Source organism: Diabrotica undecimpunctata, chromosome 2, assembly GCF_040954645.1.
Source record: "Diabrotica undecimpunctata isolate CICGRU chromosome 2, icDiaUnde3, whole genome shotgun sequence".
Classification (NCBI taxonomy): domain Eukaryota; kingdom Metazoa; phylum Arthropoda; class Insecta; order Coleoptera; family Chrysomelidae; genus Diabrotica; species Diabrotica undecimpunctata.
The window spans coordinates 153,564,114-153,582,329 of NC_092804.1; the positions used below are offsets into that span (position 1 = coordinate 153,564,114).

Genomic DNA, 18,216 nt, shown 5'->3' on the forward strand with positions numbered 1-18,216 from the left:
GTTGGAAAAAGCTGATCCTGAATGGCAAATAGGAAACCCTCAGTCTCGGGAAACATTTTTCCTGATGTTAACCAATAGTTCGACGCTGTATTGTCGACATATTCTTGGCTGATTGCATTGAGACATCTACATGCAGAGATTTACTCATCCAGGTACGCATTTTTTCTTGCTTAGTCAAGTGGTTTATGCGCATTTCTTGTTTCCTCAGTTTAAGCGGCGTTGTATCATCTACTGCGCAAATTGCTTTATGTAAAGTTGCTCTCCAGTTGCTCACCTTTATCTATAGGTCCTCTTCCGCCTTAATATCACGGTAATGTTGTTCTCTCTACTGCACTGCGTGGAAGGAGATTTTGCGCCTTTGTGAGAAGTGTTCTTATTTTTCGCTGAAAACTCTCTATATCCGTTTTTGACCGCTTTATAATACCCAATGAGTAGCTCAGCGCGGAACAGGCGTAGGTATCTAATGCCTTAAACAAATTTTTACCATATATTATATATACCACATTATATATACCTATTATATACCGTATATGCTTATAATAGCTTGACCGTTTTCAATACTGTTGTAGTTTTGTCAGCTGTTGTGACAAAAATATCCTTTCTCACCAGAATAATGCTTATTTATTGCGCACTTGAGCGTTCTTTGACAAACTGAATTCACTCAATATTTGGTCTTCCTGTTGATGGGTCTCTTGTATGACAATGGGTACATTTGTGAGTTTTCCGTTTTCCAGACAACAGTTCAGACAAAAGTACTTTCTTCTTGCTATTATTGCTCTTGATAATCATAGTTATTGTGGGCTCTGAGAAGACTGGTTGATTTATTTGTTCATTTATTGCTACAAAGTTTGAATACTGTAGTGGAAAGTTTAAACATCAGAATAACATTTCTAGGTAGCCCCAGTGCGATTACATTTTTGCCCTTGCTCCCTGTGCTCATACCTGCTCCCAGCTAGGGAAAAAGCATGCAGAATCTTGAACCTGATTTCAAAAGCCACCTCAGCGTTACCACCTCATATTAAAAAAAAAACACTTTTATCTTAGCAATAATTTTTATTTCATTTTACCCTAAGTGATGGGTATACAAAGTAAACATGACAATAATAAAAATAATATCTAATGATAATGAGTTGGCACGTACAATAAATATATTATATACTCTAATTTGTGTCTGTCTCTAACTTGAAATGATTTTAGGTATAAATAAATACTGAATAAAATTATACGAAACGTAAGTTCCTATTATCATTTGTTTTTTGAAGATAGTGACAATAAAATAAATTGTACCTAATGAATATATAAAACCTTAGACATACCGTAAAAACACGTAAGTATTCACTGATATAAAACATAATGGAAATATAAATAAAAGGAAATATGATATAATGACGAAGAAGAATTTTTTTTAATAAAAAACTTAAGAAACTGGCATCAATTTTCAACTAAGTTCATACCAGGAAACAAGCTCAAATATATTTGGAGTTAGTTTCAAATAAGATGATCTCCAACCTCCAACAAATTGATAAAATTTCAGAAAAAAGATGCCATTAGAAAAACAAAATTAAAAGCTCCTTCTTCTTCTTCTTTTGTGCGTACGCTGTATGCAGTGTGTAGGCGTTTATGTTGGTTGAATTATGGTAAGGATCCTTCTTCTTCTTATTGTACTGATGTCAAGGATGTCGAACCAGTTTCTTGTGTATCTGAACCATGAGTGTTATTTGCGACCAGGTCTTCTCCGACCGGCAATTTTACTAATTAACATGGTTTTTAAAAGATTATATTTGTCGCCTAGGTAAGTAGTTATTGAATCTGGTAAAAGTATTTCTAGCTATTGCTCCTCATATCTTCACTTTTTTCTCGCAGTCCCATTTACTGTTTAAGAAAGCTCAAGATATTTAAATTCATCAACTCTGACTATTGGTTGGTTGGTTGTTTATTTTCAATTGTGCTTGTAAATGGAATTATCTGAATTATCAAAATGTGAGTTTGATGATCCACGTTTTGAACGTAGTGATCCTGCAGTGAGATCTTGTACAATCAGTAATTATTTTTTCGCAAAATTGCTAAAAATATGGGTTACTGTAATTGTAAGGTAAGATTTTTATTAAGAAAAATATCTTTTGAGCGTTTTGTGGTGGGGGTAGAATAGTTAGTCGGATCATGACGTGTGATACATAATTGGAAATGCCAAAAGAGCATTACATCATATCTCTGTTGTTTATTTTTCCGATTGAAGCGTGTGATCCGTTAAATGAAAGGGGTAAATCCGTTTAATGAAACAAACAAGATGACTACTAAAAAGGCAGTACACAGTATCTTCATAGGGCACTATGGATAACAATAGATTTACTATAAGACAAATTTTGATTTATTGACTTAATGAAAGCCTCTGGCTGAGCTCAAAATAAATAACTGATCGTCGACATAGCAAATGAAAGGGGACAATATAACGAATATATTAAGGAAGAAAAAACAAATAGCATCTTCATTATTAATGAACGTATTGCGACATACGAGATATCAAATGACAAAATGGATGATAATAGACACACTATAAGGTAAATTTGCTTTATTTTACTGAAGAACTTCGTTATTTCCTGACCGTGAATTTTAAATAGAAACTTTTTTAGTTCCTGGTTTGTCGGTCTGTGTAAATAAAAATACTTAATTATTTTAATAATTATTGCTTAAACGTATAAAATAAGCACTTTATTTTATAAATATTAAATTATACAATTATATTTCATGTTTACACTCATTACTTTTAACAGTTTAACATGGATTAAAAATTTGGTATTTGACATTGACAGATGACATCTGGCAGATATCTTAAAACACGAGTGACGAGTGGTTCAGGTAGTATCTTAAAATATCTGCCATGGTGCATTTAAAAACAACTCAATTTATTAAATTATGATACATATTGGAAAGATCTTTGATTTCAGTCTTATTATTGGTAGAGTTTACATCTTTTTTATGGGAATCATCTCCAATATGCATCTTTTGTTGTAATTTTGTTGTTTTTCCAAAATCTGTACATTTTCAAATATAGGTACACTACAATGTAATATAATGTTTATAAAATAAAGTTCTTATTGAAAATAGCCGAAAAGTGTAAGCAATAATTGTAATAATATCAAATGCTTTCTGCATAAATTCTGGACTGAGACAGGGAGATCCGTTGTCCCCATTGTTGTTTAACCTGGCCTTAAAATATGTCATGCGAAAAATATATCCAAAAATAAAACCAGACATAACTGCTCGGGAAGCAAAAATCATACTCGCCTTTGCCGATGACGTAGACGCAGTAGCACAATCAACATTAGAAATTAAGGATATTTTCTCGAGCTTTGAAGAAGCTGCATTAAACATCGGTCTAAAAATAAATGAAGACAAAACAAAATACATGGTCGTCTCAAAACAAGAACGACGGCGAATAAGGCAAAACATTACTATAAATGATCACAACTTCGAAGTGGTTAAAGAATTTAAATATCTAGGAGCAACAATCACAAATGACAACAAATTAGAGCGAGAAGTTGAAACGATAATAATGGCAGGAAACAGATCTTTCTTTGCAATGCAACATCTAATAAAGTCAAAACTTCTTTCACGAGGTACAAAAATCCGGATATATAAGACCATAATACGACCAGCAGTCGCGTATGGAAGCGAAACATGGACGCTAACAAAAAGAGAAATAAATAAATTGCTGGTGTGGGAACGTAAAATTCTTCGAATGATATATGGCCCTTGCAGAGACAGCGTGACAAACGAATGGAGGGGCAGATACAATAACAGCGAGAGTCTCTATTCGGAAAAGAAAATCTAGTTAGATATATAAAGGCCAATAGACTCAGATGGGCAGGGCATGTGATACGCAGTAACGACAATCGCCTTATAAACAATGTGTTCTGGAAAAGGCCAGAGGGAAGAAGGTCTGTAGGGCGGCCTAGAAAAAGGTGGAAAGTTGCAGTCAAAGAAGATCTAGAGAAAATGAGAGTGCGACAATGGGAATTACTGGCACAGGACCGACAAACATGGAAGGCAATAGTAAACGCGGCAAAGACTCACGAAGAGTTGTAGCGCCATTGATGATGATGATGATGTAAGCAATAATTAAGTATTTTTATTTATAACAGACCGACAAATCCAGGAAATAAAAAAGTTTCTGTATATATATATATATATATATATATATATATATATATATATATTATAGAATATAGTAAAAAAATGGTGTCAGGTCAGAAGTGCACCAGATCATACTTTATATTTATTTGGTTTACATGCAAGAAGTTTATTATTTTAAAAATTTAGTGAATGACTGTAGATAGCAATTGATTGGATTCTCCGTTGCAAGCGATGGACAAAATCACTAGTTTTATATTATTCTTCTATGTTGTGGTATGATAGCTGAATAATCAGCATATCGCAAATTATTTATAGGAATTGAATTTATTTTAATTTCTTTTTCATTCTGTTGTGCAAGTTTAAAGATCTTTTTTATACATGTGTTAAACATAAGAGGAAAGAGGATGCTCTCCTGTCTCAAGCTCTTATATAGACTGATTTTTGTATAGACTGTTAGAGATAGCTAATTATGCCTGTTGATTCCAGTACAAGCATTGGATCATCGTCATATCTTTCCCATTAAGACCAATTTTCCTTAATGTTTGTATTAATGTATCATATCCCACATTGTCAAAAGCTTTTTGGTAATCAATAAAGTAAATAAAGCCATCCCTTGCTTGCTACTAGAATTTCTGTATCAATAACTGCATGCAGAAAGTACATTCCTTGTTCCCAAATCATTTTTAAAACCAAACTGAGTGTCATTCGTTCTCTCTTCTCATTTGTTATAAATCCGTTTATGAATTACTTTTATTAACGAAGTACGTAATATTGCTACGAAAGTTGACTTCAGCCAATGTGATTGTATTTTCCTACTATCGCATATTCCACTTCTGATTCTAATACTAGAGGGTCAGTAAGTCTGTATTTTCATTCGTAGTATCTAAGTTACCATCGTCAGAGAAAAGGTATAATATATATACTTGCCAGAGTTTTCATTGTTTGTTATGATCTGTTATGATGCTATTGTCTTCTGTTATTTTGGAGTAGTTACTTTTTCTGAAGGTGTTTGTTATTTCTTCGAGTTTTTTATGGAAATTGAAAGAGTAATATTTTGCAAGTAGTAGTTCTGCTTCTTCCTCCTGGTCTCTCTTATTTTCTTTTTAATTCGGTTATTTACTTCTTTGTATTCTTTTTCATTAACCTTTAAAATTCTTCTTTTATCAATCATGTCTAGAATTTCCCCGCCATCCAACGTTTCTTTGGTTGTATTCTTTTGTAATCCAGAACATTTTATCAAGCCTTATGTATAGTTTTTATATGTTTTTCCATTATTCTTCCACGCTTTCTTTTTTATTTTTTGATTATACTGAGTAATTTTTTAGTCTCTTTTGTAATTTTTCTTTGGTTTTAGTATTCTTTAAGCTTTAATATTATATCCAACGTATTTTGTAGGCTTAGAGATCATTTTACCTTTGAATCTAAAGTTAATAATTTGTGGGTTATGTTAGTTTCTAATTGCATGTTATTCAGTGTCTTATGGAGATTTGATTTTGATATATATATATATATATATATATATATATATATATATATATATATATATATATAACCGTCTGGGTGATAGATCATAGCATGTAGTTTTTAATACCAGTTCTTCTTGCTGACAAAATTGTACCAGCATATTTCCTCGCTCATTCCTTTCTGCCAAGCCTAAAAGTCCCATGGCGTCTTGTACTGCTCTTTTTCCTACCTTGGCGTTTAAGTCACCAATAATCATTTTTATTTCATTAGATTTTATGACATATTTCTTAGTTGTTCATAGAATATAAATCAAGCAATTAAGTTCATTTTTAAATATATGAGCGTAAAATGTAAAACAACTAGATACATGCTAATGGACAAAGTTTTCACTTTATTATCCATTGACAGAGAAGTTATTAACTGCAAAAGCTCAAAAAATAATTGACGGAGGATAATTTACCCAAAATTGAATTGTATAACTACTATACCTACAGTGATCAAATGCCTACAGGACCTGTAGAAGAAGATGAAAAAGTATATAAATAATAACGGAACTACGTTTAGTATAAATATATCTAAAAGTCAAATGTATAAATAATTTCACGTTTCTGTAAATTATATCTATATCCTTAAGATTTTCGAAAACGAAAATATAGCTGCCGAATTAATTTAGTATATTCAATAGGAGTCGTGTTCTTAATTCTAAATTAAGTTAATAAAGTGAATAAAAATATCGAATTTCAAAACTTTCAAACTTTCAAAACAAAAAAATGACGTGGCATTAATTTGGAGTGCACCGTAACGAGATTGTGAACCGCTTTGCTCACGAAGCAGCAGCAAGTAATGGCCACGTTCAACTAAATAAAATAATGCCAAGTGATTAAAAATTATTCTTAAAAATATAGTCAGTAGTGTGTAGCAAAACAAAGGGTCACATTGTTCCGGAAAACTAAGACAAATTAAAGGCAATGTTTAACACAAACAAATAGTACGGTAAAATATATCTTAACGGACGACAAATATTCCGGGAAACTAGAAGTAAACTCAACTTTGCCAATGACATATCCAAGTTTCCCAAAGACCATCAAAATATAAGTAACATCACAAAGTTTCTAACAGCTATATTCATAAAAGATATTTGAATCAAAATATAGTTTATAACAAAAATTATATCAGTCCTCTTTTTATTTTAGTATCTTAGGCCAGGAAATAAAGTATTTTGGCTTGCAATTTTTTTGTCCAACATGGATTTACTTGAAATTTTCACAGGAGGTAGGGAATAGCCCAAGGATCATTTTCTATATCATGCCAGTGTACGGTAAAAGCTTGGGGGTAGTAGTTGCCACCCCATCTCGGGGGTGAGAATTTTTCATTACCTTTAATCATGGAAATCAATGGAAAAAGTAATTCTAAGAAAGAAATGTTCGTTACGTTTTCTTCATAAAACTAATATTTTTCGAGTTATTCGTGGTTGAAAGTAACAGTTTTTCGAAGAAAAATCGACTTTTTTAGAGGGTTTTTTCAGAATAACTCGAAAAATATGCATTTAATCAAAAAAACTGTAAATATCAAAATTGTATCTTTTAGAAACACAAACCCAATTTATTTTTTATAATTTTTCTACGACCAATAAAAACCGAGATACGGCATGTTAAAGGTTAGCTTTTTTAGTTAATGCATAATTTGAAATATTCAAAGCCAAATAACGGGAAAACTTTGCATTTTTCGAGGAAAATGTACACAATCTTTTTTCAAGTATACAATTAGACCTTTCAAAAAAAGTTTCTAGCGTACAAATTGAGCGACTTATGATCAAAATAAGGTCGGTACTTACTTTTTGCTACGAAAAAGTAGATACCCTCCTAATTAAAATTGATCTTCACCCTTCTGTAATTCTTTTTATATATGTATTATCAATCACCCAAGAAGTTTGACCCATTTAAAAGTTCTGATTTTAGAAAAATTGGAGTTTAAAGATAAATAATTTTTTTTGATTTTCGTATACAAAATATCTCCGAAAATACCGGAGATAAGAGAAAAATGATAGAGTACTAAATTGTAGCTTTTTTATTAACTAAAATTTTCATGTGCATAGATTTTCTTTGCAGTAAATAATTAGAGAGGTATAGCTGTATAAAGACGATCACTTCGAATATCTAGAGCAGACAGAATTAGAAACGATGAAATACGAAATCGGATGGGGGTAGATGGATCACTGGCAACAGACATAGAAAGGAAACAACTTATATGGTATGGCCATGTTCAAAGAATGCCAGAAACAAGACTACCAAAAATCGCCATGAAATGGATACCACCAAATCGTAAGAAACGAGGAAGACCAAAAAGAACATGGAAGGAGGGAATAACAAAGGCAATGAGCTCCCGAGACTTGACCGAAGAACAATGGAATGATAGAAATTCGTGGAAATTAGGCATCGGACAACGACGCAAGACGGTTTGAAACCGATATATATATATATATATATATATATATATATATATATATATATATATATATATATATATATATATATATATATATATATATATATATAGCTGTATAAAACCTCTATTTACGAGGAAACACCCACTTATTCGACTTTTTTAAATCGCCCCACTTAAAAGCTAAGGAATCTTACGGAATTTAATGTACATAGTCTTATAGCTCTTCAAAAAACCCTACAAAATTATTTTTGAAAACATGCTTTATCTTCAAAAATAAAGGAGCTATGTTTATAAAACGAATTTTTTTTTGAAAAATTCGAATAGCTCGCTTGGGAGTGTAATAGAGCATTACCGGTTTTTCGGAACTAATACCACAGTATATTGCTTAAAAAGAATTCTTTTTAAGCAATATACTGTGGTAATACGTTATAATATGTTCCAATTTCTCCATTCAAATCGAAAGAGAAAAAAGAAGAAATGTCTGTTCATGTGTCTGCGTGTGTGAGTGTATCGTTGATTCCTCGCCAGTGTATTCTACAGTTCGAAAGAAATAACACGGGGCTATGACAATTTTTGTAGAATTATTCAATTGTGTTTATTATAGTAAGTAAATTGGTTAGTTTCTTCGAAAATTAATAATTTTTTTACTCATATTAAGGTTTACAATATTTTTATATAATTTTTGACAATAAGGCGTAGTTTACACCCCTAAATATAATCAACGAACATGAAGTACAGGGTGAGGTGATCCTAATCAGAAACTTTTATGCAAATCGATGCAAGCCAAAATAATTCTTTTAGGATAAATAAATTTTTTATATATAGCTCCAACAAGGGTGGTTTTAAGGGTATAGCATTATTATATCATATCTTAAACCATAAAACAATCATTATTTAACTAATAAAAACCAAATGTTGACCATATTATTAAAGTTTAAATTGTTATTTTATAATTAGGGGTAGTTTTCACCCTTAAAAACCAAAAGCGTACAATGGCTCAATATAGAAAACGAACTGGCTGGTGAATTGAGCCTAATCCCAAATTGTTGTACAAATCGATGCAGGCCGAAAAAATTGCGAGGTTTTGCCATTTTTTCAGCTTCATTTCCAGGCCTATCTTGTTAATACATCTTTGTATGTGTTTTTCCATTGTTGTCTATAATAGCTCCAATGGTTCGGACGACATTAAATAAATATTAAAAAACTGTCTCTGGTGCCTAATTCATTCTTGAAACCAAATTGTGCTTTTCCACTAAAATCTTCACACTTTTCTCTTGCGTCTTATGTGTTTATGGGCTTACGTAAAAGGCGATGTGGAATGATAAAATGCTTTATAAAACGTGACAAAAGAGAATTGATCAATGCCTTAAACTAGATAAGCAGAGAATGAGATAATAATAACTATTCCTATCAAACCGAATCTATCTTACACAAATGTTCTTCGATGTTATGTAGATAACTTTTTTTGGCCTTTTTTCTCTTTCTCACTGGCTGCTGCAACGGTGACACTCTTGTTGGGACCGTTTGTTTCATTCATATTACATGACCTAGTCATCAGGCATGTACAATTTGATGTATTAACTAGAAGGATTAGTTATTTGTAAAAGTGACTCGAGAAAAGCATTTTTAAGACATCGCAGTTGAATAAAAGAATATAAGTGTCTTTAAGCATTATTGAGCTGCCATATGTGGGCTACAAAAGAGGCATAAGCGGTAATATACAGCGTTTAATTAAATGCAAAGTAATAAATAAAAGGGCGTAAGAAGGCTCGTCGATGTGAAACATACGAGAACGATATAAGTGTGACATAGATGTTATTAGACCTCAAGAGGATTAAATTATTTTATCGAATATGGATATTAAATATTTAGCACGTTAACAAAGTTGCTAATAATTTAGCCAACTTGATTAGTTGCTTAAAAAACCATTTATTAAGTCCACTAGTGGTTCTGAACAATTCTATCCCTTTTAATTTGAATGAATTTACTATTTATGCTAGAATTAGTAAAGGATCCCTTAAAATTAGGAAAAATAACAGATAAGATGTATCGAATCATAAGAGAAATGTGGTTACTAATAAACTAGCAAAGAAAAAAGCATCAACTTCAACAGGACTTAGACAAATTATACAACTACTATACTAATAGCCTTAAGATTTTCCGAAATAAGTATACTTAAATTAGTCTATAGATGTTTTTAAATGCGATATAAAAAAAATTTAAAAACGGCTTCAAGTTCAATTTTGCGATTCGATATTTTTTAACAAAATAAGAAAAAACAGGAAAATAGATATTTAAGCTGTCACATAGGCTACTGATCCTGAACGTCGTCGATCAGATACAGCTACGGTTTGTCCTGTTGTGGAGTTCTTACTTATGGCTGTTACTGCTGCAAAGCCATAATCATCTTTGAAGTCATGTTCATGACCAATTTTTTTCAGTCCATTAACGATATCAATTCCCTGAAAAATAAATATTTGTTAATATTGGTTTAAACTCATATTTATTGAGATAAACTAAATTTAAATCGGAAATGGAAAAGAAGTTTTTAATGTCATCTTTCTACAATAGAAACAAAAATACGAAAACTTTTTTTGGGATTTTGCCATTGTAAATAGTGGCCTTAATTTTGTTGCTATCTAAAAATATAATGCCTCCTTTGGCGCTCCTTTGGTTATAATTCTATATAAAATTTATGTGTACAAACCAGTTATTGTAATACAGACCTGTAAACGTGCATTTGACACATTTGACAAATGTGATTTTTGCAGCAGACGAGAGGGGATGAAAGGTGAGTTTCTGGTGTCTTAAAACTAAAACATATCGTTGTCGGCTAAGAATAAACTTTAATAGAAAATTTTGATTCTCCAGATTGTGAATTTAGTCATTAAACCGGTTCTCCAGCACCAAAAAGACGCAAACAACAAAAAAAACCCAATCATTACCTCGGAAAGTTTTAAGACAAAAACTTAACTTGTAAATTATTTTTTTGGTATGTTGTATAATAACAGATATATCGGACTTGTCACAAAAGTCGATCACCCTGTTGACTTAAAAGACTAATTATTTGGATCAAAGGCCTTTTTGAAAACCTTATTAAACAGTTTTTTTGTAACATAAAAATAGGTATTTTATACTAATGGTTCAATAAATTATTCTATATAATTTTTAATATAAAGTAAATTGCAGAAGAATATTTAGCGAAAACATCTTAATTACTGTTGGAATTAATTGATGCAAATGTTAAAATCAATTTTAAAGAGCAAGTCTAATGACGAATAATATCTTAAACATTTTTAATTAAGTTTAGAAGCAAGAATTTACCTTTGTTTTATATCCTTCTTCATAAATAACTTTCATCGGGAATAACTGATGATGTAATCTCATTTCATTTACGGCAGTAGACAAATCTTTTCCGAACCATAAATGTTTTATAATCGTCTGTAAAAGAAAATTTACTATTAGAATTATTGGATCCCTATATAGTAGGTACACAATGCAGTCTGATAGAGGTAAATGTGTTTTATAATACGGATAGAGTTTGCCGTTCACTCAATTGTCAACGATTTACCGTTATCTGAGGAACGTAAAAATCAGTTTCGACAAAAGACAGTAGCCGACCCCCAACTACAAGTTGTTTTTGACTTTATCATCAGTAGCTGGCCAGAACAAAAATATAAAATTCTAGAAAATATCAGACAATTTGTCAAACTAAAAGATAATAAAATCCGTAAAATAATTTTCGAAACCAAATTCAGATTTTTTTACGGATTTTTTATCAGATGTCGCTATTTGCGTCCATTCGAAGGCATGTTAGAATTGCTTCCTAAGACAGAATAGATTTATTTTCACGTTCAGAGCGACTGTGAAAGCCGTTCTGAAGAGACCTATTAGGTCGAAATACGTATAAGCGGATTCACAGACGCACTATACGTGAAATCAAATCTTAACTGTCTTTTCCTTTTTAAAAGATAATATATTTATAACTAATAACCTTCTTTTTCTAGACAATAAATTAGTTGTCCCTTTTTTACTAAGAAAATAAGTTCTAGGGTTACTTCATGAAGTACATTTAGGCATAGAAAAAACAAAAGCACTATCACGCCAAATTTATTATTGGTTTGGAATGGCTATGGATATTGAATCACATATAAGGGCATGTAAGAGTTGTGAAAAATTTGCTAGAAAAAGTCCTAAACAATCCTTATTATCATTATCCACTACCTAAAAGGTTAAGAGCAGGGTCTGTCATTTTTACATATGCTGTAAAAAGTTATGTAGTTTTATTTGACTCATATTCTAACTGGTTAGAGGTATTACCAATTAATGACAAAAGTGCTGAGGTATCAATTGCTGAAATTAAAACAGTTCTTAATTTCAGCAATTAAGTTCCTGATTTTCTTGTAACTGACACATCTACCACATAATAATAAACAATTTAGAAAGTTTAGCAGAAATTGGAACTTTACTTTAATTTTTCGTAGCCCTAATTATCCATGTTCAAATGGATAAGCATAAAAGCAATTTCAGTTGCAAAAAACATGTTAAGGAAAACCGTAGATGAAAAAAAGCATGCAGACCTTCAGTCGGCAATAATAAATTATTTAAATTATCCATTGAATGGTATGGGATACTCCCCATCACAACTTCTTAATAACAGAAAATGTTAAACAAAAGTTTCAATTCCAGTTGAATTGTTGCATCCATGTTTGAGTGAAAATGTTGAAATGAAAATGAAAACTTAAAAAGAGTTAAATGAGACAACTGTTAATAAAAATGCAACGATATGTATTGAAGCCATTGAACAAAGACATGGATGTAACAGTCCTTGATCACTTCAGTAACACATGGAAGTCTGCAAATATCTTAAATCAACATGAATCACCCAGATCATACATCTTTCAAGATGGCACTGGAAACATTATCAGAAGGAATATATATCATATAAGATCATCAGCAAATATACATGTTGTAGACTGTGGTGCTAATCAGATTAAGAGTAACCACCATCAGTTGGTTAGTGATGTTAGTGTATGTCATGAATTGCCAGACAATAATGGTATAGAAAGTAGGGAAAATCAAACAACAGAAATATTATTTCCTGATAACCATATACCTAAAATATCAAATCTTAGTAATAATTACTGTACAAGGTCAGGAAGATAAATTAAAAATTTTTGTAAGCTTACCTTATAAGGAAAAAGAAAAAACGATATATGACACATAGTTAAGTCACAGAATAATAAACAATCAGAATGCTCACTCTGTTTGAAAAAATAAGTACGCGCATCTCGTTCGCGCAGACGGAATCGGCCATGTTTTAAACGGAACCAGTGCTGTTCAGAGACATTTTATCTGTTGTGCATAGAAAAATTAACCCGGTTTAATTTATTTACGGCAACCATAGACATAATATTCACTATTTTATTCGTACTTTTAGTTGAAGAATAGATTAAATTATTTCAAATGTACTAAATTATTAATCTCTAAAAATTTAAATTATGAATCTGTCGTAGCTTGTCATAAATTTCTCAATTCGAGTCTATGTTTCCGTCCAAAATATGGCGATCGCGTGCTGACAAACTTCAAAGGCAGCATTTGAGAGAGGGCATTCTGATTGTTATTTATTCTGTTGTTAAGTGAAGGGGCTAACTCTAAACATATGTGGATATGTGCAACCGACTCATATTCATATTCTTCATGTTGGTAACAAGATGACATGACCATGACAGCCAGGTGACAAGGACACACTAAAGTTATGTTAGATAGGTTAGCATTTGTGTAATGTCTGAACGCCTGGCATTGTTACAAATATACTTGTACAATCCACTTTTGTCTTCTTTATTACACTTATTACACCTTCCAACATACTGATTCAAACCCAACCCAAATCTTGGTGATAGTGAAAACAAACCAAAAATTCGACGCAGTCTAATTAAGAAACTACTTGAGTGTTAAATTTATTTTTGTAACAATGTTAATCTTAAAATCTGTAAACTTACAAGAGCATTCGCTGTCGTTATTTTGCTACCACCAGCTCCGCCTATTACCATAATTACATTTTTATTTTCATCTAAAACGATGACGGGAACCATTGATGACATCGGTCGTTTGCCGGGTTTAATAAAGTTCGCTGCTGCAGGAGGTAAACCAAAACCATTTACAGAGTTCGGTTGGGAAAAATCATCCATGCTATCGTTTAAAATTATGCCTGTGCTGTTTGATTGAAATCCAGCTCCCCATCTGAAAATATTTATTTAATTTATAGTGTTTTTGATAAATGGTTATTGTTGCTAGTTATATTTAACTAATCTTTAATATTTACGTATCAATCTTAATAATAGATGCCATATTTATAGGGGTCCGGGAGACATGTTTATCGCTCTTTGAAGAAAGAGATTAGATGGTAAGAGTAGACTATGCTGCATAAAGGGCTTATAAATGAAGTACATAAGACTGGCATAAAAATGAATACATATGATTTAATAAGAATGGAACAAGACAGAGACCAATTCGCCAATATTTTTTCGCTTCTTGTTGAAAAACGGTATTTTATGAAAATGACCACATCTGTTCTAAAAATGCTTGTATAATAATTTTTAATACATTTGATTAAGCCCTTTTAATGCTTAATAAATGATATTTCGTAAAACTGGTTCAGTTCATTTGTTGTTAAGAAATGATAATTAGTTTATATTAAGACGAAAAAAGATTCAAAGACTTATGTTTTATCACTATCATGTAAAAAAAAACCTAAAAGTTTTTACCCCTTATTTTTTATATTAAAAATATGGTTAATATTTTTTATAAACATTTGGAGCTGGAGCGCTCCCTAAACATCGTAGCAGTTTTCAAATCACATATTATGATTGCTGGCTCTAAGATCTACAATTAAAAAAAGAGTCTAATTGTTCTTTTTGCACTATCCCATATTAAAAAAAAAATATTGAAATCAATTCCTATTTCACCGAGATATTACAAATTTTTACCAGCTCCGCCGATTTCAAGTTCGAGTTCAATTTGCTTGCACTCCGTGTCGACCGGAGAAGGATTTCCCTCATCACCATGGCATCGCCGTCATCCCGACGACGGTCCATTTTATGATTCATTTTTTATTAAAAAAATGTTTTTTATAAACGTTACTTGAAAATATAGATCGTTGAGTATCGAATGATGCTAATTTTGTTTCTTAATTGTTATAAATAAAGTGGCAGTGATTAAAAAAATATACATATAGATGCTATCTCGGCTACTATTAGTTGTAGAAACTTTATTTTATTTTTAAATTGTAATTATAGAAGGCAGCAATTATCTGCAGTCAATTTTTTGGACTTAATTAGTTTGTTAATTAGACTGTTTTCGCCTATCACTAAAAAGTAAAGCATTTTAAAATCCACAAGGAAACTAAATTCCTGTAGTTGGCTGTATACCATGTATCACAAAAAATTTTATTTAAAAAATTTCCTTTATAAAAGATATAATAATGAAAACCCTATCGGGCTACATCACAGAACATCAGTGATAATGGATGATGAATTGTTATTCCAAAAACGCTCTGAGATGTAGCCCGATAGGATTTTTATTTATGCCTCTTATAAAGGAAATTTATTAAATAAAATTTTTTTAAAGTATTTTAAACAAATTTAAGAGTAATAAACTAGTAAGTCATATAAAAACCTTCAAAATTACATTATTAATGTTTTTATCCTTATTTGTTGCTTAGAAACTTGTAAAATAAGTCAGAAATTTCAGTTTTTTTATAATGTTAACAACTTTTTTTAAAAAAACATAGAACCTTTATATTACAACAACTTCATATAACTTAAACAACTAGTTTAAAGATATTTTATTAGTTTATGCCAAATTAAATTTTATTGCAACAATATAAATCAGATTTTTTGCTTATAAACAATTAAAATAACTTTGTTACTATTCCCTACGCGAGAATTGTTTTTTATATTTGGAAAACTTGCATATTTTCACAAATTTAAAAAAGAAGTTGTCTCAGGGCAATTTGGGACGAAGTTAATTCCATTTTTTTTTTAATTGACAGCAGATTTGTTTATAACAATAATTAAGATATCTAATTAGCGTCATTTGAAAGAACATATGTTGGTTTTATTGCGATGACTATAATAGACTTAAGCTTCCATCTCATATTTTTTATTTTTTAAATTCGATATCCAACATATTGGAAAATGTCCTCGAAAAACGTTAAACTCGGCTTTTTTTCGGCATTTTTAATTAATTATTTACATTTTATGTTTATAGTAAGTATATTACGAAAAATAAACACGAAATACTTTCCTCTTGGAATAAATCAAATTATTAAAAAAAAAGTAATTTCGAAGCAAAAAACATTTTTTTATAATTTGGTTTACAAATTGTTAAATAAATAAATAATAAATTAATAGTAATAATTATAAATATTTATGTTTGACAATAGAAATTACTTCAAATATTACTAAAATGAACTGCCGTTTGCTGGCCGGGTCAGTGCCACGAAAAAATTTTATTTCCATTTTAATTTAACCATATTTTAATGTAATAAATAAGAGACAAAAACATTTTTTTATGTTTTGTCTTAAATTATAGTGATAAAATATTCCGTTAAAAAGAACATCCGCATTGGATTAGGTATCTGCAGTTTATTTTCAGAAAGTTATAGGTAGCTTTTTAGTTTGTTCGTCTTGGGATAAACTAATTATTATATCTTAGCAACAAATGGACCGATCTTGAATATTACTTTCTTTGATAATTTCTACACTAATTCTTTGGTACGGGATAGCAACATGACATCTTATTTCACTGAAAATTATTAGACTAATCCCTGTTGATGTTTGCCCTCTTTTAATAGGATCGTCTTTGCCAAGTAAGACGCAAAGATATTATTCTAATTATGTACTTATCACGACAAATAGTTATATATAAATACTTACATAAAATTAATTGTACTAGTCACAGCTACAGCATCTCCTTGAGGAGATAAAACGGAAATATGTGAAGTGCCGTGATCTTCCTGAAAATTTGTAGACGCTCCATAATAGAAGGGATCTTGTGAGGTCTCGTTATCTTTAATTAATTTTCTTGTAGCTTCAGTAAAATTTGCTGACGTCATGTTTTTTAGCATCTGCAGAGAATAATAATGTTTGAATAAAAAAAGTTAAGTTTAATAAAGCAAAACAGCAATAAGACAGGACATGCAAGTCTGAAAAAAATGATAAGTCAGCAATAATAGTTATTTATTGTACAAGACGATAAAATTGTACTTTATCTTCGAGAGCGTTTTTTAGCGTCCAGACGTCAGTCGAGACGCTAATTATACTCGAAGAAGATATTGAGATTTTATCGTCGTGTGCAATACAACATTTTTTTCTATAGCAAGACTTCAAGTTCAGGTGAAAAATAGAATTTCAAAGAAAATTGTAATTTTTAACACAAAAATCGCAATTGTGTTGCTCCGTCGCTAGGGATATCAATTACTCTGTCAACAAATCTCAAACAAATGTTACGTCTTGAAACTTGCAAATTCAGAAATGTACACGTGGCATTGTTTCCGTCGTTCTTCAGCTACTATGTTCGCAAATTCTGGAGCTGATCTAGTAAAAGTTAAACGTTTAGGTGGATGGAAATCGTCATCTGTTGCAGAATCTTACATTAAAGAATCAATAAGCAATAAGATTGCTGTATCCAATTGTATACTTGGCGGACCAGAAAATCAATCCAGTACCTCGAATCAAGTGTTTAAACAAACGAGTACAAGTTTTGATGCTCCAAAAATAGATATTTCTAATAATGTTAATTGTAAAATTTCAGTTGTTTTTAATCCTTAATGTGTTTGAATTTGTAAATTTTATTGAATAAAAAAAAGTTAAAACATTTTATCTACTCTTGCTGTTAAAGTGTCACTTTATCTACCCTTGCGGTTAAAGTGATACTTTATCCACTCAAAACAGTTGTTATAGCAACAATTTAACATTAGCTTTGGAAAAAAAGTTACTTTTAACAACACATAAATAAAAATCGTGTAGAAAACTAACATTTAACGACGGAAATAGCGCAGTGGAGATCCACGAAAAACGGTGAGCACAGTGATGAGGAAGGAACGAAAAGCCATCTCATTATTTTCCCTTAGTAAAACTTATAATTGAATTGACATCTTATAAGAAAATG

The 18,216-nt window shown here is 30.9% G+C and overlaps 1 protein-coding gene across 1 annotated transcript in view; it reads right to left on the bottom strand.

Moving 5' to 3' along the window:
• Window positions 1-1,033: 1,033 nt before the first annotated feature.
• LOC140435081 (glutathione hydrolase 1 proenzyme-like) overlaps window positions 1,034-18,216 on the bottom strand; it is a 74,237-nt gene continuing 57,054 nt past the window's right edge. Inside the window, exons 7-10 of the mRNA XM_072523778.1 lie at window positions 16,983-17,173; window positions 14,046-14,286; window positions 11,368-11,484; window positions 1,034-10,505 (exon numbers count right to left, since the gene is read on the bottom strand). Of these exons, the coding sequence (XP_072379879.1) occupies window positions 10,338-10,505; window positions 11,368-11,484; window positions 14,046-14,286; window positions 16,983-17,173 (717 nt within the window). The 3' untranslated portion in view covers window positions 1,034-10,337. The remainder of the gene's footprint in view (window positions 10,506-11,367; window positions 11,485-14,045; window positions 14,287-16,982; window positions 17,174-18,216) is intronic.